Below are 24,190 nucleotides of genomic sequence, written 5' to 3' on the forward strand. Positions count from 1 at the left end.
AATCCAACCGTTGAGACAGAATAAACCAACTGTTTATCAGATTGGAGCATCTGTTTTCCCCCCTAAGCTTACGTCCTCCGTGGTGCCTGTCGCAATGACACAGATGTAAGTCAGGAAGCATGATGCTGACGAGAAACAGCTATATGTACGTTACACACACAATCGATGGTGGATTCCCCTTGATGGAAGTCTGGCCATAAAAATCCAGTGAAGCTTAGCTATCCAGTAGGGTTTCAATTTGATTTTGGGGTTGCCACTCAAAAAATGTCAGCAGCAGTGTTGCCGATTTATATTGTAGAACCCACATGTGTTCAGACATGCAGCAACGGTGACAGACAATAGTTAATAAAAGATAGGTACATAATGAGCATGGAAATATGTTAACTTTTACAATCAAATTTGCCCTACAAAGAATATACATTTTCCTTTTTCTTTTTTTTTACTGTTAGAAAAACCATCAAATATGCCGTATTTTTCCCCCTGTATTCTTCTTTTCCTCCTCCCTGACCTTCTTGCTTAAGCACCATATTAGTCTGCTCAGGCTGCCATAACAAAATACCACAGGCTGGGTGGCTTAAACAACAGAAATTTATTTTCTTTACAGCTCTGGAGGCTGGAAGTCCAAGATCAAGGTGTTGGCAGGTCTGCTTTCCCCTGAGGTCTCTCTCCTTGGCTTACAGGTGGCCACCTCCTTTCTGTGTCCTCACTTGGCCTCTTCTCTTTGGTGTCTCTTCCTCTTATAAGGACCACGGTCATGGTGGGCTAGGGCCCCACCCTTATGACCTCATTTAACTCTGTTACCTCTTTCCTTAAGGTCTTATCTCCCAATATAGTCACATCGCGGGTTAGGGTTTCGGTATATGAATTTGGGGGAACATGATGCAGTCCATAGCAGGTGCCCTATATTCTGTATTTCTTCTCTCTCGCTACCTGCCACTCTGTCTCTGTTCTCAGGCGGGAGGTATTATAGACCCATTTCCATCACTGTAAACATGTAAACATCTGTTACAGGTTTAGACACTTTTAAGTTAGGCATCAAGTCTCAGGCCAATGGAGGAACTTTCCACTCCACCAACAGACAATGTACAGAGCTAAGGACAGAACTGGCATTAGAATCCCCAGGCCACGAGAATCAGGAAGTAAGCAGCCGTGTGATGAGAGATTACAATCTTAAATCCAGAGTTGGAAAAGCAAAGAGAATTTTTTTCCCTTCTCTGTCATCCATTTAACCCTTTCTATATTAAAAAATATTAAAAAGCTAATTGAAGAAGAACTCCATTTTTTTTTTTTTTTTAAATTCCCATGTTTCCTTGAATTTCTCACTGGTGGGTTACGTAGATAGGTATAGTGAATTTCTCCGAGTAGAGCTTGGGCCTCTTTCTTCAGTGGGCATTCCCCAACCCCTGGAAACCCCTCCCAGTGGCCTGGCATTCGGTAGAAAGTGGCTGTTGCCTGGAGTGCTTCCCGTGGGGCACGGCGTCACCCCACTGCCGCCGGCTCACCCTGCTGAGCCAACAGGCCGTCAGAGGCTGGTGTCGACCAGCTGCCCGGGCTGTTGGAGCACCTGCTTCCTCCTGTTTACGGCATTGAGGACTTTCTTCCTGGGACCCAGCTGCATCTGTATGCTTTGCAGGTCCTCATCAGAGCAAAGCAGCAGAGCTTCCAGGTCCATCTGCTCCCTCGTGAAGAAGGGCAGGAATTCTTCCAGCTGGTGGGACTGCAGGAACACTTCCAGCGGCGTCGCATCCGAGGCGTCCTCTTCCCATTGCACTGCTTCCTCGTCCCAGGGCAGCGTGTCTTCAGCGCCCACTTCCTCTCCCTCTTCGTCGGCCTCAGCGTCGTCCGCTTGTGCCGCTCCTTGTCTCTGAAGCAAGTCGCTGGGCATTTTAAACGCCAGCTCCCCCCTGCTGTCTGGGATGTATTCAGGGCTCAAGGCTGTGTTCCTTCTAAACACGACATTTCCTAGACCCGGGCGTTTGAGAATGGATTCCTGCTGCCCGCCGCTGCCTTCCTCCTCACCTGGGACCTGGAGCTTCTCTTGGAAGTCCCCTGACAAGGCGTCTTCCTCCTCCTCTCTGAACACTTCCATCACGTTTCTCTGCCCACTCCTGCTCTCCTTCCCTACGGGCTCTGCAGTGTCTTTGTTCTTCTTGAACTTGAGCTTGAACGTGTCTTTAATGCCCTTAGACAGTGACCCCAATGGGCGGGCACCCGCAGAAGCCTTGGACAGGGACGGCCCGGGGAAAGGGCCCTTGGCAGAAGAGAGAGTCCCAGCGTTCTCCTTGTTGTAGGTGCGGGCCATCTTGTTTTGGTGCTTCTCCTGCAGCCGCTCACACTCCTTCATCTGCCGCCTGGCGTTCTTCTGCGCCTGCTCCTTCAGCCGGGTGACCTTCCTGGGGTTCATGATGTTCTGGGCCGTGGCCGCCTTATCCAGGAGAGCGACACATTCATTCCGCTCCCTGCTGGCGGCCGCATCAAGGGGAGACCGCAGGTCGTTGTCCAGGGCAAAGATGTTGGCCCCGAAATTGACCAGGAAGGAGACGCAGTGGGCGTGGCCATTGGAGGCCGCGTGATGTAGCGGAGTGTTCCCCCAGATGTCACATCTATCGGGATCCCCCCTGGAAGAGAACATATCAAAGACACACGCTAAATTTTTTTTTTTTCTTTCTCTGAACGTGAGGTCCAAAAAAATAAAGAAAAAAAACAAAATGCATGTGAATCCTGCCTTGGCATTGTTATAACTTCTCCAAGTCCAGATATGTCACGGCCAGACATCACATGGCCAGAAGCAGACAGAGCCCATCTCTACCCTGGGTCTCATTTTTCAAACCAAGAATCTTCCCCAAAGAGCAACTTTCATGTCTCATCGTCTGGTATTGGGTCACGTGCCTAAGAGGAGGGAATTAGAACTATGACGTTCTACTCAGATTAACTGGAATTTTCCCCTGAAGGTAGGGATAGGATTGGTGTGGTGGCAAAAGTTTAACAACTGGCACCCCCAGGAAAATAAATCAAAGCCCTGATTTATAGCGTGTGCCAATTTCCGTGGTGTAAATACACTCACCATGGCGAATTTCAAGTTACTAAGGTGACATTACTGGACACGGAGTTTGGAGGGCATGGGCAGCGGTACAGCATTATAAACTATTCCCACCACGTAGATATAATAGACATGCATAATCTTAAGAGCATAGATAGTAGCAAAATAATTAGGAAGTCATGAGTTTTGAAATGTAATTTATCAAATTATAAGTTTATCTAGCTCTATTTTTAATAATGGCTGTGTTTGACTCCCAGACTTCCTGAAAATCTAACAATCATCTCTCTTGAGCTGATAAGAGCTGGTGCCAGCGCGTCACTGCTACCTTCCCCTGAGTCACCTGCAGGGCAATAAACAACGGAACAAAGCTGGGTCCCCAGCAGCAAGAACGAAAAGAGGGATAGATGTTGGGTAGGGAGCAAACAGTGTCTGCCACAGCCACTCATTACTCCTACAAAGGGCAGAACATCTCCACTGATTCCTCCGCTTACCTCCATGCAATTAGTGTCCTATACGTGGATAGTTCTGCAATGGCTGGAGGTGGAATCGGGGCACTGTTAGATGGTATTAAAGCCAGAGACCCATTCCTGGCACAGAAACGGGCATGGTAGGTGCTCAATAAAGATTTGCGGAATGAATGAATGCCTACTGGAATCCTTCTCCAGAGCCCCACCTCGACCCCCCCACTGCCAGGTCTTGAGTTACAAATAGGTACAAATAGAAAGTAATAGCATATTCTTAGGTGCGTGGCTCTAGCCCCAAGCCACTGCTGAGAACAATGAGAATACAGGTACTAAGGGACCCTCGCCCAGACTTCCTGAATTAGAATCTGAAGTTTGTAAACAAGATCCTCAGGGTTCTGCAGTCTCACTGCAGGGTGCGAAGAGCTAGACTGGTTAATATGGCCCAGCCACTGTCCAACCACTGGCTGAATCAACCTCTTCCATGGGAGCCCCTGGCCTCCTCGTGCTCTTCAGTTATGGAGCACTTATACGTTCATTGTCACCCCCTCCAACAACCATCACAATCATCCTCTTAGAGAATGAGGATGAAACTAATTATCAGCAGAGCAACGGAAGACTCAGAGGGTTTAACTGATTTGCCCAGTGGCACGCAGGCGGCACACTGGGTCAGGCCCGTCTCCAAGGTCTCCAACACAATACAGTCTTATGGTTACACACCTCAGCTTTTTCACTTCAACAGTCACGAGGCCTTAAGCTAACTTTTCTAAGACTCAGGAGCCTCAACTGCAAATTCAGGATATTAGCTACTCATGGAGCTGTGATGTGAATAAGTGAATACACATGAAGCAAGAGAAAAGTGCTTAGTACATAGTGAATGTTCAATAAACATTACCTACTATTATTTCCCTTCTCTCTAAACTCAGAATCCTTAATTTCACGTATTTCTTTTTTCTCACACCCACCTAGTCAATTCCTGCAGCACTCCAATAGTTCCTATGGCTTTCTAACACTCACAGTCTTTCTTAATTTGTCAAATATTTATGTGTTGTCTCCATAATTAGATAATATGCCTCAGAGGGCAATGCCTGTGTCTTTTTGTCCTTTGCACTATCAGTGTCTCCTAGCAGAAGCTTGAAACTCAACCTAAGGAAGCCACGCAGGTAATGAAAGTAACTGAAAGGGTCACAGTTCAAGAGCAAGCTGCATCTAGATAGACGGGCCGGTGCTGGGTGCTCGGCTGTGGCGGATTGCTACCTGGAACAACAGCCGACACCACACGTCGCCAGAGCTTCCATTTTTCAAACAAAGCCAGACATCCAGGATTTCATGTGAACCTTTTTGATATTTAAATGTTGGCTCAAATTTAAAAGAAAAATACAGTGAAGCCCAAATAAAACACCCGTGAGCTAGAGGCAGCCCATAAGCTGGCAGTTGGCAGCCTCCTCTGAGCAGAGAACAGCATGAACAAAAGCACATGTGGGTGACATTACATGGCATATTTGGGGAACCAGGAGTCTACTTCGGCGTGACCAGAGTGCATGGAGATGGGGCAAAGGAAATAAGCGCCAAGAGGAAGGAAAGAAAATGAAATTGAATCTAAGGAAAGCAAATATTAAATAACACAGTTGTGTTGGGTGGCCACTTTCAAGAGAGCGCTGGTCAGTCAGCCTGATTTAATTGTCTTGGATCAAAGGAAACCTCTTTTAACCTTAATGCAGTTGTGTATCTTTGGGGAGCGCAGTGTCTCACCCCCAAAGATGGAGTTTCACTTTATTTATTTTAACCAAACACCATATTCAAAAGACAACAAAGAGGGATTGTAAAGCATCCAAGACATTACTATAACCATAAACAAAAACATACTGATTAAATTTGCCTGAAATTATTCTTGGATTGGCCAAGTTAAAAAAGAAATTATTGAGAGGAGTGAGCTGTGGTGGGGATGGTACAGGGTATTGAGAAGTTTGAGTTAAATCTACACGCTTCATTCAGGCTGTAGAGTAGTGGAATTTTCCCATCTCCAGGGATCTTAATGATCCTTTCACAATAGGAAGAACATAAGGAAAACCTGAAATGATAACCCCAAAGATGGGTCCTCATTTAAGAAAATTTCAAATGCAAAATTCCCAATTTACAGACGAAACTGTCAGTAAGAGGATCCACATGGTTCCCTAGTGCATTTGAGCTACATCCACTTGCAAAAATTCTATTTATAGACAACTTTCCAACTTAGATCAAAGAATTTTCTATTCACAGGTTTCACGGGGTCCTTCTAAACTCAATCTTTGTTTTTCCATCCTTGGTGTCTTTCCCGTTTCCTGACAGAACTATTACACATCCCCTGTGTAGGTATACACACGGGTCCCACCTCACTGATCGGAATTCAATGTTGATCTTACACAGCTTCCTGGGGCTCAAGTCACTCTAGTGTTAATTATTTTTCCTATCCCCATCCCCCCTTTTCTCCCAAAAGAGAAACTCACTGAAAAGATTTTTAAATAACCACATTTTGCCCTTGCTTTTTGGTAGATCAGTACATCTGGGCAATACTTTTTAAAGTTGGATTGTTCTTATTGTCACTAATAAGCAATTTGCTCATATCCATTTCAATTTCTCCTTTTGAAGTTGATTTTTTTGTGTATGAGGTTGTTCTCAGAAAAGAAATCATTCTTTCAAAAATGTTTTTCCACATAAGAAGGAATATTTACACTCACTAATAATAAAAGAAATGCAAATGAAAACAATGCACTACCATGTATTTGCCTATCAGATAGGCAGTGATTAAAAAGAATTGTAATACTCGGTTTTGGCAGGAATGTGGGGAAATAAACAATGCTGGGAGAAGCATAAAGTGGTTCAAGTTTCCTGGCACAACATGTACCAAAAACCTTTAAAACATGGCACCCTTTTGAATCAACAATTCTGCCTTTAGGAATTTATCCTAAGGAAATATCAGACCCTTGTGTAAAGATGAATGATCAAAGATGTTTGTCCAAACTTATTTATAACAAAGACTGGATTCAAATTAAACATCATGAACAAACAACTGATTAAATAAATTACGATGAAACTGTAAAATAGAATACAATGTAGCCATTAAAAATAGTGGCATGGATCTCTACTTTTAAGTGTAAATGATTCATGATATATTGTCAAATAATTAGAAGCAGATTTCAGAAGAGTTTGTATGATATGATTTCCCTTTTAATGGGGAAAAATTTATGTGTGTGCATGTTCTCAAAGGGAAATATCTGAAAGGATCTACAACCAAATATTAATGACTGTGAGAACTGATGTGATTTTTATTAAATATATCTTCCAAATACGATGTGAAATGTTACAATAAATACGCAGTCCTTTAAAAATCAGGGAAGGAGAAAACTTATTTCCATTTTAGAAAATGAAACAAAACTGAAAAATTCATGCACACTTAAAAGGCAAAATGAAATTTTGTGTAATTTGGGGCCATCTTCCCAGTGTAGAATAACACATGCAATTGTTGCTTTCCATCTTTAAATTTAAAAAATAAAGAATAGCAGTTTTTAACCAATCCAGAGTTGGGATATTAATGGTGACCATATGACCCGTGGTCTAAATCAGGTAATGACAGATAAACACTGAAATCATCAGAGTGGAATAGACTTCAATGGCTGATTAACTTCTAAATTCAATTTTTAATTGGTTTCCCTTTTTAGCCTCCTTAAATCTAATTGGCAGTTTGACATCACACAGATTCCTAGGGATTGGCTATGGTCAAAATGGGAGGTGACCTATCACAAACCCTCACAAGACATTTTTTTTTCAGCCTATACCAGGCCCACTTAACACAACTGCTGATAAATACTTCTGGAGAGAAGGAAACAAAATCTGAGATGTACTAGAATTGATCCACAGATAAGAGTTGAGATGGAAAGACTAGGAAAAGCAGGGTTAGAAGAATTTTTGTGCCCACAGTGTTGAATAAATATATCTTAATGAACTGGATTTTGATATTATATTGAGAGAAATTACCATGTCAAATAAACAAATGGAAAAAGGGTGAACTATATAACAAATAGTGTTGGGATACATGACTAACCACTTGGGGAAGGGATAGTTAGATCATAACCTCAAACCTTAAATCAAAACAGATGATATATGAATCAAGTACTTAAAATATACACTTCATAAAATAAATAAATACATGAAACTGAAAAAGTGCTAAAGAAAATTTCAGTCAATATTTAGACATGACCTCAAAATTATAATTATATAGTAAAAATGACAGGCTTAAGTATATAAATATATACTTAAAATATGTAAATATATTTATATTTTCATTCATATTTAATATATCTGTTGTCAAAAACGTGAATTGTGAAAATATTTGTAATGTCACCAAAGACTGGTATAACTTTAAAACGCATTTTTAAAAAATAAATCAATACGAAATGTTGAAGACTCCAATAAAAAAGTGGAGCAAGGTTATAACTGTGTATAGTTCACGAAAGTGGAAATATGATGGCCACTAAACATGAAACAAGAATTTTCAACCTCACCAGTAACCAAAGGAAAGAACATTAAAGCTACATTGATATGTCATTTTGGACCTATAATATTGACAGAAATAGATACCCACTTTCTGAACAAAAAATTGTCAATACACACCCAAAAATCTTTAAATTATGCACCTACATGCCAATTGATCCAGAAATTTCACTTGGGAGAATTTATCCTCAAGAAAGCGTGAGCAAGGATTTATATACAGATATTCATCACAGCACTGTTTAAATAATGGGGGGGGGGGGGACTGTCCAAAAGAGAGATTGACTAAGAAATATACTTATTGACCAGAATAAGAAGTCCCTGAAAATTAAATTATAAAAGAATATATATATTGACATGGAAATTTTTTCATTATGCATTGAGGGGTTAAAAAAGAACACGTTACAGGGCGGTCGAATGGCTCAGGTGGTTAGAGCGCGAGCTCTCAACAACAAGGTTGCCGGTTCAATTCCCACATGGGATGGTGGGCTGCGCCCCCTGCGACTAAAGATTGAAAACGGCAACTGGACTTGGAGCTGAGCTGCGCCCTCCACAACTAGATTGAAGGACAATGACTTGGAGCTGATGGGCCCTAGAGAAACACACTGTCCCTCAATATTCCCCCAATTAAAAAAACAAGCAAACAAACAAATAAACCCTGTCTATGCTATCTATGCCAGAACCAAGGGTTTAAAAAAAAAAGAGCACATTACAAAAAATGTCTACTTAGATACCATTTTGTGTATTTATATACACACACTATATATACATGTATATTTATACACACTGTGTATATATTATATATAAAACATACAACTGTTAAGAGCATGGCATTATAGAATAGTTTTTCCTTTATAATTTGTGTGCATATATATCGTTTAATTTTCTGGGTTCAGCTTATGTTACATTTGTCATAAATAAAGACCAGCAGATTAGTAAGTGTAAGATAACATTTCAGGCATACAAAGGAGAGAAACTGAGAGAGAGAGAGAGAGAGAGAGAGAGAGAGAGAGAGAGAGAGAACATATAGGCGTTGCCATTTAAATTGGACACCAAAGGGAGCGAGGGCTTTCCCTGGTTGTGAAGCAACTGACACTTGCCCTTGGTACGGAGGTGTTACACTTTGTACACTTTGAGTAGGTGAAGAAAGTTTGGGAGAAGAGGAGAGAAGGCTGTGTTACAACCTGGAGAAGGCTGACTGATGGCACTGGGGCTAGGGAGTGGTGCCTGGGAAGAGGAAGTCAAATCAGGCAAAAGGAATGGAGACTCCACTCACTTCCTCATTCAGCCTCAATTCAGAAACTCTCTCCACTAAACTCTTCCTAAATCTTCCCCTCAACCCCCCTCCCCCCACGTCAGTAAAGTGTGCCAACATCTGCAAGCTGTCAAAGCCAGAACTGGTGGCCTTGACCCTCCTCTTCCCTTACCACCAACATCCAGTCAATCACAATCAATTCTGCAGCCAAACTGCCACTCAAATCCATCCACATCTTCCCATCCCCTCTGCCTTGCCCTTGTCCAGTCCATCTCGTTTTGACCATAAAAACAGTCCCCAAGCTTTCTCTCTGACTGCTATACGGCTGCCTGAGCAAATATTGCAAACACAAATCTACCAGGTGGCTCGCCTGTGTAAACCCATGACAATGGCTTCCCAGGCCCTTTGGATAAAGTTCAACTCCTTCACAGAGTTACAAGGCTCTTTTGACCTCATCTTGTCTCTTACAGCTTGGCCTCTCCCCATTCAAGCCATGTCCAACCATATTCAACTTCCTCAGTTCCCAGAATGCACAGCGCTCTCACTCAGAACGACTCTTCCTTCCATCTCCATCTGGCCAACTCCTCTCATTGTTCATATCCCAGCTTACGTGCTCCAGAAAGCCTCCCCTCACCTCCCAGATTGGGACACATGCCTGTGTTATCTATCCAGTGTGCTCTATTTCCCCGAGTGTAACGTATGTCATACATGACTTAATTTTGTCTTACTCTCTCAAATGGAATCACCGTGAGGACAGTGATTGTGTGTCTCCTGTTGATTGCAGCATCCCCACTGGATAGCAAAATGGTGGGTACGTGGCAGATATGTACAAACAAATATGTACTGAATTGAAATGAATTCACTTGTCTCCTTTATTTACATTTTCCGTTTTGCTTTCTTTACCCCTTGAGTTACAGTTGCCAACACTATGTAGCCCCTTTGGTAACAAGCAAAAGAAAAGAGCCAACTAACTCCTGCAGTAGAATTGGTGGGAGGCAAGGAGCTGGATTTGGGGGAGTGTGTGTGTGTGTATGTATCTGACAGCCAGAGAGGTAATGAAGTTGAGACAGGCTGAAGGTCCCTTTATAGCTTGTAAAGCCAGCAACTTCATCTAAGAATCATGGACTTACACTGGGATTGAGTATTATAATAATAAAAGGCTGTGGAATTTTAATGGCATAGATGAAAAAATGAAATAAAAACACATCATTCCTTCCAATCAAGGTTGACATGACAACCAAGTAGAACAATGATCTCTTTTTAAAGGGCCAACCATTTAAATTTCACAGCAAGTATTTTTCAAGGCACATTATTAAAATATCCTCCCCCACGAGGCAGATACCATGCCTTGGAGTTCAGGGTCTCTCCTCTATATGTGGCTCACAAAGGATGAGCCACCCCCGGGGTCCAGTTCTCAGGGCGAAGAGAGCAATCTCTAGGCAGTTTTCTCCCTTTCTCTAGAAAGGTAATTATTTAGACAGTCTAGAAAGGGCAACATATTTCCACTGACTTCCCTGTCTCTTGCTGCGGTCTGCCAAATCCCACTGCAGTTTCCGGTCAAAACCATCAGGGCGAACTTACCCTCTGCTACAGATTATCTCTAGGGCTTCCAGGTTCCCATGGTAAGCTGCCAGGAGCGTGGGAGTCATGCCATCTTCATCGGAAAGGTTCAGGTCTCTCTTGGTAGCTTCCTTCAGAAGTTCTAGGTAGCTATCGCTAGCAGCTTGGTGGTAGCGAGTGGACATTTTTTCTGCTTACCACTGCTTGGCCAGATACCACTCTCAAGGCAGAGCAGGATGTCACCGGAGCAGCCTTCCTACAGAGCTGGTTAATCAGTGACAAAGAAGAGTGTCACCCAGGGCAAAGCTCATTCCAGCCTCCCTCCGTGGAAGGCAGCCAGAAAAATTTACAGTGCTGAACTTGGATCTTTTCTTTCCAGGATGGCCATGACATTGAATATGGAGGATTGCTATGTTCATCTTGAGTGTCTTGAGGCACATTTAATTTTTTTAACCCCCATTAACAAGTCTGGAATATTAGTAATATTAGTTATCTCAGAATGTAGAAAATAATTTCCAAAAAATTCAGAACTCGTCTAGTTCCCTGGGGAGGTCTATTTTTAAGACAGTTTGATTGAGATATCATTTATATGTTACGAAATTCACCATGTAAAGTACATAATTCAATGATCATGAGTAAATTTACAGAGTTGCGTAATCAACACTATAATCCAATTTTAGGATACATCTATCACCCCAAAAATATCCCTCATGCTCATTTGTAGTCAATCCCCATTCCTTTTCCCAGCTCAGGAAAATGCTAATCTGCTTTCTCTCTCCACAGTCATGCTTTTCGTGGGCATTTCATATAAATGGAATCATACAATATATAAAATCTTTTGTGTCTAGAGTTTTTTTCAGCTTCACGTAATTTTTGGAGGTTTACCCACGTTATAGTATGTAACAGTACTTTGTATGTATTGCTCAGTAATACTCTGTTAAACGAACACATTTATTCATTCAGCAGTTGATGGACACTGGGACTGTTTCCACTTTTTGGTTTTATGAATAATGCTGCTATGAACAGTCACACACAAGTCTTTGTGTGGACATGTATTTTCATGTCCAAAGACTGGAATTGCTGAGTTGTAGGGCAATTCATATTTAACTTTTTAAGAAATTGCCAAACTGTCTTCCAAAGTGACTGAACCATTTTACGTTCTCACCAGCAATGTGTGAGGGTTCAAAGTTCTCCAAATCCCTGCAGCTCTATTGCATCTCTTTTTGTTGATGGCCATCCTGGTAGGTGTGAGACAGTATCACTGTGGTTTACATTTGCATTTCCCTAATGACTAATGATGTTGAGTACATTTTCAAGTGCTTACTAGCCATTCTTACATCTTATATTTAAATTCTTTGCCGTTTTTCATTGGGTTGTGTGTCTTCTTACTATTGAGTTGCAAGAGTTCTTTGTATATTCTGGATACAATCCTTTCTCACATATATTGAGAACTGAATGAAAATGGAAACATAAAATATCAAAATTTATAGGATGCAGTTAAAACAGAGTTTAGGGGGAAATTTTGCAGTTTGGTCATGCCTGTATTAGAAAAGAAGGGTCTCAAATCAGTAACTTAAACTTCTGCCTTACAGAAAGGAGGAAAGCATAGAAAATAATGTAAATAAAGAGCACAATATATAAGCCAAAAACACGCTCCAAATCTATCTGTCATAAAGAAAATGTAAATGGACCAAATTTACCAGTTGGAAGACTCAACTGTATCTTATTTACAATACACACATCTAAAATATAAAACTGTAAAAAGATTGAAAGCAAAAAAACTGGAAGTTATATCAAGCAAATACTAATGAAACATTGGTATATCAGACAAATGCAGTTTAAACCAAAAAAAAAAAATTAGTAGGGCTAAAGGAGATAATACATAAAGATGAAAAGAACAACTCATCAATAAAATAGGATAATCATAATACAAAATATGGATGTACTTAATAACATAGCCTCAAAATAGAGAAAATAAAAACGAACAGAGTTTAAAGAGTCAGAGCAAATCCACAAGCTTAGTGGGAGATTTTTTTTCACAAATGATAACATTTTACCATTGAAAAAAAAAAAAAGCATCCCAAATATAGGATTTCATAAACACTGGTAGGTGAACACGTGCGGCTTTAAATACAAAGCAAAGAGGCAACATCTATAAGCATTTTCCTTTAAGAGAAATCGTTACGTTATCCTACGTAAAGGTGGTCCCACCCAGGGCACAAATGTGGATCCATCTCCCAAGAAGGTGCTAGGTGTGCCCCTTGAACTCACGATGCCCATTTAACAATTTCAAAACGATGGCAAGAAGTGGCACTGAACAAATTACTAAAACCCCTTCTGAACTTCCTACTTTCACTCGATAAGAAAGTCTCCATATCACACTTTGACAACTTGAACTGAAGTCTGTGTTCTGATCCTTTTACTTCCACAAGGACCTGTTGGAACACTATTTGCAAATCTATCCATCCTTCCTGGGCTCACTCCACAGTATTTTCATAGACCTGTATACATTAGATCACACCATTCTCTTGCATTTTCGTTTAAAATAACATTGGCTACTGTGTATCGTGTGTACAGCAAATCCAGCTGCTTTCTGGCTTCCTTACTCTTTTTGCTGTCATTCTTTCAATACCTTTCGTCCACTTTCGAGAAACTATTAAGTGATCTCACCAGACACATTTTAACGCTGTCTCCTTGCCCGCTACTCTCCGACTCCTCAATGGCAAATGTTTCCTAACCAAGTACAGGTGATACGATGCTGACACAAAGTCACAATCTAACCTTCAAGTTCAGGTTCATCTTGGCTTGTTGACACGCCTCTGAGTAAGACAATCGGGGGAAAACCATTTTCTTACAAAAATGTTTCTGTATAATCAGCCTGGCTGACTATTTAGGCACTTAGAAAAACAAGTGCCTTAGAAAAACCTGAGTCCCACCTTTCTTATTAGAAACGCCTCTTGCCCAGGTGGTCAGTAACTGACTCTGAAGGGAATGACCACAACCCAGCCCTTGCCCCTGTGAGGACTGACAGGTCCTGCCCTGTAGAACGCCATGGACCTGGGAACCGAGCAGCGGTGGCCGAGGGGAGCCACCAAATCACAGCGATGCTAAGCCCCAGGCTGGGGAGGTGTGGGGTACAGAAGAAACCCTCCCTCTCCATCAGAAGGCATCTGAGGGCCCAGCTTTCTCAGTCACCACCACCTGGTGACACTGGAAGATTTACCTCCACAGATTTTCAATTTACTCAAACCCCGTGGGGTTGGGGTCAACAGCACGTTAACTCAGTTTGGGGAAAAAAAGATCTAGCTCTTGAAAGCCTAAGGACATTGATCATTTACATAGAAAAAAGTATTAAGTACACGCCGTACTTTCATACCTTTTACCTAAGCAAGGACTAATTAGCTTTAAGAGCACTTCCTGCAGCGTGTTTCTACTTCTTAAATGTTAACAAGACGTAAGCTGCATAACAGAAGTTGTACATATCATAGACTACACAAACAGTCGCTGCAAATTTCCTGTGTGATGACATGGAAGCCATATGAAAAGCACAAAGGAAGCACCGTTAGAACAACGATCTGGGCTGGTCGGGGGCTAGTGGGTATAAATGCAGGACTGGGAAGGTTCACGCCAAACCTGATCTCAGTAGGAGCTGACAGACTCGTTTCATAGAAATAAAACTACCCTCTGGCTACAAAATGACCCTCAGTCTCACTCTGGCCACCTCCCTTACAAATGGATGCCAATGGTCATCAGAAGAACTCTGCAGGCGGAGGCGGCTCGGTTTCACTCCTATTACTTTTTCAGAGTTAGGAGCAGAACACTAATTTCCACAGTGATGCTGATCGCATGCCCAGAGAACACGCTCCTTAGAACACTCTTGTTCCTCAGGCCTGGAAAAAGCAGCTTTCAACACCCCCCTTAGGCTACCTTTGGAGGATGGTGACAAAGGCAGTAATAAAACAGAATCAAATTCCATTTTCGGGGCGGCCACTTAGCTCAGTTGGGTAGAGTGCGGTGCTCTTAACAACAAGGTTGCCGGTTCGATCCCCACATGGGCCACTGTGAGCTGCACCCTCCACAACTAGATTGAAACAACTACTTGACTTGGAGCTGACGGGTCCTGGAAAAACGCACTTAAAATAAAAAGTTAAAAACAAAATTCCATTCTCAATGGAACTTGAGAAAGCCATGTTCTTATCTGAAACAACTTGGAGGAAACTTGGTGCTGCTTCGTAATCTGTGCTGAGCAAACGGTCTGGGCAGGTGATTGGAAGGCCAGCCTCCAGCACAAAACGGGAGGTAATCCCATGACACGTGCATCTGGCTCTAGACCGTAGTGGGAGATCTTACTACACCCTCTAATGTGATACATCAATCAGACCAGAGATTAGCAAAATATAAAAGATTTGAACGCAATGAACAAGCTTGATCAGGCACATATGGAATCCTGCACTCGACAGAAAATGCATGTTCTTTTCAAGCACACGGAGAATATTTATAAAAATTGCCCACCTAGTAAAGCCAGCACAGATCTCAACAAATACGAAATAATCGGTTTCATGCAAACCATGTTCCCTGAAGACGCCACAGTGAGATTAGAACCCATCAACCTTACACAACTGGTCAACTACACACACACACACACACACACACACACACACACCTTGCGGTATATTTTTACATACTGTTCATCATCAAATACATACCATTTCACATTGTGTCTCGTCTCTCCTTAATCCACCATAAATATTTTCCTGGATTGTTACAAAATCTTTAATATGCTTGATAATAGTCCATTGAATTGAGGAAGCTCTATTTTCAAAACCTGTAACTGTTTGTTCCTCATCTCTTTTTTTCCCCAACTCTTTATCCCAAGATAAATTATTCGCCCACTCAGAAAAAGTGCAAAGATTTAATCTGCAGTTTCGCACAACAGCAATTAGCCCCAAGTGTCAATGTTTGTTCCTTTTTCTGGTTTCTGTGAGGCTATCAGTAGAAGCTGTTAGAAGCAGCCTGCAGGCAACATTGTTGAGCTGCAAAAGAAATTTCCTTTTAGCCCAGAGAGAGTGAAACATCCCAACACAGCAGTGGGTACTTTGAGAATGAGGTAATGTGGTTCCTCAATTCATCCTTGCATGAGCCACTTTAATCTAAGCTCCATTGCATTCATGGGCTCAGTCTGAAGTGGAATATTGTATATAACCCAAGAGGGGGCTTCTCCAAGATGGACTTGTAGGAGAACGCTAGGTGCCAGTTAAACAGGGTCTGGTACCAGGTGGAGGTGATGGTGGTGATGATAATGTGAGAAGGATGAGGATGAGGATGGAAACGAGAGAATGAGGACAGAGCGATGACAGAGGGAAGGAAAGAGGGTTGGAGATGGAGGAAGTTTCTTGATCTAGGAGTGCTTACAACTTAGACTTACATTCTCTGGGAGAATGGTAAAACACCTGAGCTTTTTTTTAAAAAAATGGTTAAAGATCCCTGCACCCTATGGCATTTCCTTGGGAAAAGTTCTTCCTTGAAAGAAGAATGGGTGGGGAGGGGAAGGGGAAGCAGGAGCAGTTTCTCCTGACCTTGACTCCTTACCCCACTGCTTCAAGAGGAGGTGGAGGCAGAGGGCTGAACTTGGAGCTGGAAGACCCGGAGTCCGTACGATCTGGGGCGAGTTACTCCAGCTCTCTGAGTCTCCATTTCTTTGTGGAGAAAACTGGGGGACGTTGCTCATAATCATCCCTGCCACCTAAGCTCACAGCAGAAAAGATGAAATGAGATTAAAACTCCTTATGAACTAGAACGTACAGTTTTTACAAACTGGGAAAAGTAGTGGGATTGGGGCTTAGTTCACACAGACAGAAAGAGCGATGGCTCAGCAATTGGTCTGCTTTCTTATTCCCCAAAGTCGAAAGGAAGGAAAATTGGTGGAAGATGGTGAAGGGAGAGATTAATGAAAATAAGTAACACATTTGCGTGTAATGTAGACACTCCTTGTGAAGCGTCTGGATAATTGGGGGGCAGTTGTGGCTTTTGACGGAATGTTTTGACTGTACGGGTCTTGTGGAAATAAGTATTTGAATCCATTCCAACAGGGTGCTGCTGGACTCTCGGAAGGACAGAGAATATGTGCCATACACATTAGGGGACAGATTTTGAGGAACAGACCTAAGTGGCAATGACCCTCCAGGACTGTTTTATTACCTGGCAAGTCAAGGTCATCACCAACCTTCCTGTTGGACCAACCCTGTCCCCCACACCTCCCTACAACCCTGAGACATCACTGTAACTTTAGAGAAACATCCGGCCGGTGACTTCTGTGTTCCTCTGGCTGCCACTTAGGTTCAGAGCAGTAGGCTTTATTTCCTCCTTTTCCCCCTAAAACTCTAGAAACTCAGCTTATTACCTGGTACCTCAAGCGTGCAGCTATTTCACTTTGAGAGGTCCTTCTGCCCAGATACCACTTTTTTTTTTTTTTGCCAATGACCCAGGGAAAAGCAGAGTTCACCATTCTCCAGGGGTAGCATTTGTACAAATTCCCACCGATGGGTCTCCTCCTCACAGAGCAAGGGCATTTTCAACTCTCCACTGTTGTGTTTATAATTTTTCGGCCTCTCTTGCTTTAAGAGCGGTTACCTGACAGCTGGGTGGTCTAACCAGGTGTGTCACCTACCGTGGAGACCCATCCTGGCCAAGAAGCAGCACTTGGATGAACAGTCTACCCAGCACTCTGCCTTGCCTGCAAAACAGAGTCCTCTGTGTTCCTTTGATCAGGGAGCGGAAAATGGACAAAGATCCTTGCATTCTACCCCAAGAGAAACCAATGCCAGCAAAGTGGAAACCAAACTTCTCCTGTGTTGTTCCGGAAAACCGTTTGCTGCTAATTGGGAAAGAAATCCAACAGCTTGTGCGGCCCAGAAACACATATTTTTATTAATGAGATTGCCCCCTGCACCTCAAGAGATCTGGCTTTCAAAGCCGGGTTGTATTTGTTCCCCAAAGCTATTCATGTCCAATTACAGAGGAAATTCACTTGCATGGTAGGAGCACATTTTTATGTAATAAGGAAAAAGAAAAGATCCAAGCTGAACGTTTGCTTTTAACAAGATTACTTCATCTAATGAGAACCTTATTATGAATTTTCATGAAAATAAAAGCCAGAGCAGAAAGTAAAGAAAATGAAAGGGGATTGCAAAAGTCCTGTTGTCACATGGAAAACTTACAGGAATCAGACAAGGCATCAACACAATACTGTGTTAAATGTGGGTTCATGAAAAAACGTATCTGTTGAGGTAAAGACATTTTCAAATGCATTATTCAGAAAACGTCACTTAGACGTGTTTTTTTTCTTCTTCTTTAGCATAGTAATAAAACTCTACAACCTATTTGATGTGGATTTTTCCTATTCAAAAGAGATTTCAACTTCTCATTTAAACCCATATATCACTCTTAGAATCAGGAGGAACTTTCCTTCCCACTTCGAAGGCCATTGGTGTTGTTTTCCTTAGAAACATTAAATACAAATAGGAAGCAATCAAAGGAACCATTGTCTGCCCTTTTGTTTTTCCTTCTCCAAATGAAAACATTTATGAAAATAGTTAGGTGGGTAGGTTGACTACTGAAATTGTAATGTCCCTGAAGTATTGATTGGGCTTAATTTATTCACATAAGTTTCAAGCCATTCAAAGCCCTATTTTTTTCTGCCAGAACCGCAGACAGAGCTGTTATTGTGCCATCTGGTTTGCATGAGGAATCTCTTGGCATCTCTCAGCTGCACATTTTATAAATGCTAAATCCCAGATGGCGTTACATTGTAACAGTGGAGGGTTGTATAAAGGTTTTCAAAAACAAATTCTTTAAAATGTTAATACTGGATAGTCTAAGCAGGGGCTATGAATTTAAATTTTACACTTGAATCAACGAGCTTTGTGAGCTGGACAAATTTCCTTTTTTCTTATGCCTTTTCCTCTTCCTAATTAATTATCGGTTCTGCGAATTGAAGACTTCAGCCAATACACAGTAATCGTATGACCTCAATTGTCACCCAAAGCCTAAGTTCTACAAAAACTGTAGGAACAATGATCGCTGGAGAAACCTCTCCTCGCTGCCATTTTGTTTCAACGTGGCAGAATTCACCTCAAGGGAGGCACCTTACAGCACCCATGAGCAGGTCATCAAACACCATCAAAACCATTCAAGCCGACAGTAGCAGGACTGGGAAGACAGGCAAATGGAAAAGCCAAGCACTGTGCTGAAATAAAGCCGGAGGACAGCCATGGCCAAGAACACAGGCTCTTACGTACGAGACTCACAGACATTCACCCTGAGATTGGGTCCCGCCATTAACCTGGGCAAATGACTTCTCTCTGGGCCTCAGTTTCCTCATCAGTAAAATGAAGCAAACATTTTTCCAGTGATTACTCACAGGGGTGTAACAAGTAATCCCTGCTTAAAATTTGTTAAAACCTTGAAAGTGTGGTGTGTAGTCAGTACTCAGTAAATGGAAATCAGGAGCAAAAGTCTATGGCAATAGAGGGGGAGTAGAACGGAAGGAGAGACTGGTAGTCGGGAGCCTCTCCCCGCTTATGTCATCATTCATGTATAATCACTACATTTTCTTAAACCTTCTCTTTTTCTGCACTTTTCTTCTCAATAACAACAATTGGAACCTGTTTTGTTGTTGTTGTTTGTTTGTTTGGTTTGGCTTGGTCCTGTCCCTTATCATGGTACAGTAAAAAGAGAATATATTTTACAGTCACACAGGATTGCATTTCAACCTGGGAATTTGCATTCATTTCCTAGAGCTGCCATGTCAAAGAACCTCAAAACTGGGCCGGGGCGGGGGGGCTTAAACAACAGAACTTTCTTTTCTCACAGCTCTGGAGGCTGGAAGTCCAAGATCAAAGTGTCAGCAGGGTTGGTTTCTTCTGAGGACCATAAAGGAAGGGTCTGTTTCCAGGCCTTTGTCCTTGGCTTGTACGTAGACGGCCGTCTTCTCCCTGTGTCTTCATGTGGTTTTTCCTCTGCACATGTCTTTGTCCTAATTTCCTCTTCTTATAAGGACATCAGTCATATTGGATTAGAGCCCATCCTGGGGACCTCATTGTAACTTCATCACCTCTGTGAAGGTCATATCTGCAAATACAGTCACATCCTGAGGTCCTGAGGATTAGGGCTTCACCATGAATGGGTAAAGGGGAACACATGCCGCCCACACAGCTTTCTACTTAGTAGCTATCAGTGTGGGGGCGGATTTGCTTCGAGGAGCCTTCATTCCCTTTTCTTAGTCCTACCTCGAAAGCTTGTCCAGCACAGGGCCTGTACACCGTGGCCCTTAATAAAACTCTTCTTCCCTCCTTCCTACAGACCCAGGAAATCACATGTTTTTTTTGAGAACTGCCGACTCCTTCCCAGTACTCCGTGTGAAATGAAAATGACAAAGGCGTAGATTACACACCTGCAGGGGGACCCAGAGAGGACAGGGCAGATTACAGGGGTGCTGAGAAGGGGGATTTAACAGAACTGGGCTGTTACTTGAATAAGAGACACCCCGTTAGGGGGCTGGGTTCCAACCTGTTACCCTGATCGAGATTCAAGCTCCACAGTGAGAACGTTTGTTTGATTGGCATGTCACGTGCCTACGCCTCACGCAAAGGGTGATTACAGGCAACTTGACTAAAAGTCTCACCAAGAGTCTATCTAAAGGGAAAGAGAGTCCCCTGAAGGCACATCGTGGTGCCATTGACAAAAGGACACAGGACAGAAAAGAATACACCTGTGTGTACTTTTGCTACTTATGCTTGTGTGCTACATAAGTAGTCACTTGGTCTCCCCTATCAGAAAGCAAACCCCTGAAGGAAAGCGTCCTAGTCTGCACTCTCACAATGTGCACGCTGCTTCTTTTGAGACGTCGAAGGTTCCTGGTTGCTCAGTAAATGCTCTCATAGGAGATCTGCAGTTTCACAATTAAACACTGGGCTCATTTTGAAACAGGAATTCTAAATAGTTCTAAACAATTGTCACAGACACCTATGGTCACGATCATGCCGGCTCACAAACCCTCCAAACTAAGTAACTTGAAACAATAAGCACTGATTTAGCCCACGAGTTTCCGGTCAACTGGTCAACTCCTCTGCGTTCCGCTGACCTTGGCTGAGCTCACTCATTCATCGGCAGTCAATGGGTGGCTCAGCTGGGACAGGTTGCTCCAGGAGGCCTTGGCTTTGATGACCTGTCTCTGCTCCTTGTCATCTGTCCCCACCCAGCAGGCTAGCTTGGGCTCGTTCTCATGGTGGGTGCAAAACGTTAAGAGAGCGAGCTTTGGTTTACAAGGTCTCAAGAGCTAGTCTCAGAACGACACACCCACACCGTTCCTTTCACCTTATTCCACTGGCCACAGCCAGTCACGGGCAGGCCAGATTCAGGGGGAGAGGATGGCCCTGGGGAGGAGAGTCTGGGGGAGGGGACGTGGGAACAGGCTGATTGCACAGCACATTGCAAAGATGGGGCGGGGGATGCTGGAAGGTTGGGAGCCTTCAGAACTTTAACATTTAACATATTTTATATTCTATCAACTAAAAGGAATTTGCTGCATCACCAAGGGGACTTTTTCTCTATTTCTGTCTTGACCATTGCACTAGCTGCTAGCTACGGAGTAAACTGTGTTAATATTTGTATGTAAATGAGGTTTTATTTTGGACTTCTGAGCCTTCTCTGTCATTCATTGATCTAAAGCTGCCCTATCATAATATCTATAGGTCGATCAAGCCTTGTATTCCTTTGTCCCAGTTCTTTCTGAATCCATTACCGTCAGGAGGTTCGTTCAACTTGGTGGTCTGTCTTAGAGAACCAAAGGGCAAAATGACATTAACGCTGTACAGTGACATTTTTCAAGGAACACCATACGATGATGTTCAAGAACATTCTCATCACCATAGTCTTCTTCTTCCAAGTTAAATTCACATTTCATATTTGGAAGCTATTTTAAGCTGTATTAGCATATTGGTAGAAGTTTCTATATTTCTTTTTTATCTTATACTCTGAGTTCCAATTAATGCCATCTTGTACTTTTAAAGCTAAGTGAACTTCAAGAGAAGCACGGAGCTTTAAAACACTCCCTGTGCACACACACAAATACACACAGAAAAATCACACACTCTTTCCAACTCCTGGGCCTTTGACTCTGTGGCTTCTATAGAGCATGCATATACAAATCAGGTTCCCCTTTATTGCTGAAAATTATTTGGTTATTTTATCACCAAGACAATTCATCGAAATAGAAGTAAATTAAAAAAAAAAGGCAGGAGAGTTCCATCTCCCTATTCCTATTTCTAGGGATGATCGATTTACATACATTTATAACCAGTAGAGCAAGAGCACGAACCAGTCAGAACCAACAGCAGTTATCAATGTCTAGCTAGCAGCGCCCAGACTGCCTGACTGCCTGCCCCGTCTCCCCCCCGGGATCACTATTAGCTGTCTGGCCTACCCTCCTAGACTTTTAATGCAAATACACATTTCTAGACCCACACAGGCACAAACATGTATAGATACACGTATTGATTTTTCCATTTTCTCCTTTTTCTAAACCTAACCTAATGGAAACATACTAATTAGACAGCTCTAAAAACTCCAATTTTATGGCGCACATGGTTAATATCAGCATTCATAGATCCAAATGAACCCACACATTCATTTTTTAGTAGCTGAAGAGTATTACACAGATTGTCTAACCATCTCCTGATGACAGTTAGGTTGTCTTCGATTAATGTGTTGCCAATTGTGGAAAATAAAACAGGCTTGGAATTTAAGAACGAGGAGCTGTTGTTGGTAAGAACTGCATTTCAGAAAGGAAGGAGGGCACCTGCTCCAAGGTCAAAACTCTGAGTTGTTGTTACCCATAACTACCTAAAACTCCCTCTGAGAAATGCCTGGTGGTTACAGGTGGGTGAGAAGTGGCCATGTGACACTCAGGACACCAGGGCATCCAAGAAGAGGAGAGGGAACACCTCCAAGTCATAAATTAGCAAACTTAGAGAGGCTCATTGAAAGGAATGTGGAAGATCTACCTCTGAAAGACATCCCACTGTCTGTTGAGGAAAACATTAGGGAGCGAGCTATCATTGCGGTCAAGATTGGCGTTTTTCCCAGGGAGTGATGTGAAACACCATCTCTTTATGGAACAGCCATTCTGCCACATTCTCGAAGCTGGCTGCACTGAACACGCTTGGATCCCGGTGCCCTTAGGCAGCGTTGGTTCTCACGGGCCTGGAGCTGCTTGTTCACTGACTGGCCATGCACAGCATGGGTACTCACTCATCTCTGGCACCGTCACCGCCTTCACCAGCTCTCCCAGGGGTCCTCCTCTCCATGCCCCCCGCTCAGGGGCTTTGTGCCGCCCCTTAGCCTGACAGAATGAGCCTGAAGCCCCTCAGTTTGGGGCTCTCTTTCCAGGGTAAGCCCTCTCACTCCAGAGAAAAGCTGAGTGAGTCTGAGGGTGGGGCCTGGGAAAAAGGAGCATCTCGCTTCCAATCTCCTTCCTCTGTCTTCTCATGGTAGCCTTAGCCATCGTGCTAGCAAACTGCCTTCACTTTTGTAGGAAAGATGTCACTCTCTGGAAAATATGCCCAGGAGGCATAACTCTTGTTATCGTGCTTCTCGGAATCTGAACCCTTTCACCATCTTTACCCCCACAATCTGCTTATCCTGGGTTTGGCTCCCTCTCCCAGATTCCACTGAGACATAACCAATTAAGTCCAATAAAAAGCTTAACAACTGGCAAACAGTCATTTTCCTGCCTCCCTCCCTCCAGGTATTTCCCAAATCTTCCTGATTGTAAGACTCACAAATGGTGCTTGTTAAACATCCATTACCCCAGGCCCCGCCCCTGGAGAGCCTGATTCCACAGCTCTGGAGCGGGCCCCAGAAATCTGTAATATTGGCGACAGCCCCATGTGACCCTTTTGATCAAGGAAGCTGGGAAACAGTACCCTCATCTACAATGTTATTTCAGACACCTGACATAGGGAGTGGAGATTACTCCTCAAATTACACAAAGACACCACATAAGTCAATAATTGCAAATACCACCTACTTGCAGAGAATTTGGGCATTATATCACCTGTTACAGAACGTGGGCTACAGACATCTCGGTGTCTTAAAGAGCGATGAGAGATGCTGAAAAGACACATTGATTGGGTTTCAGAAAATGTGAGTTCTCAATCCAGTCCTGACACTGCATAGTCAAAGCTAGGGCAAGTTGCCTTGCCTCAGTGTCCCCATCCGTAATCTCCCACTTGCTACACACGATGACATTCTTTTTTAGATCACTACTCCCATTGATGCAGAATTTCT

The 24,190-nt window shown here is 42.8% G+C and overlaps 1 protein-coding gene across 1 annotated transcript; it reads right to left on the minus strand.

Annotated features, from left to right (window-relative positions):
* Positions 1-570: 570 nt before the first annotated feature.
* On the minus strand, positions 571-11,028 carry ANKS4B (ankyrin repeat and sterile alpha motif domain containing 4B). Its single transcript, XM_019751635.2, has 2 exons — positions 10,865-11,028; positions 571-2,618 (listed from the first exon to the last, which is right to left on the minus strand). Exons 1-2 carry the CDS (start codon positions 11,026-11,028, stop codon positions 1,523-1,525), a joined length of 1,260 nt encoding a protein of 419 aa, XP_019607194.2. The 3' UTR covers positions 571-1,522.
* Positions 11,029-24,190: the final 13,162 nt, after the last annotated feature.

The sequence above is a fragment of the Rhinolophus sinicus genome, linkage group LG18 (assembly GCF_036562045.2).
Source record: "Rhinolophus sinicus isolate RSC01 linkage group LG18, ASM3656204v1, whole genome shotgun sequence".
Taxonomy (NCBI): domain Eukaryota; kingdom Metazoa; phylum Chordata; class Mammalia; order Chiroptera; family Rhinolophidae; genus Rhinolophus; species Rhinolophus sinicus.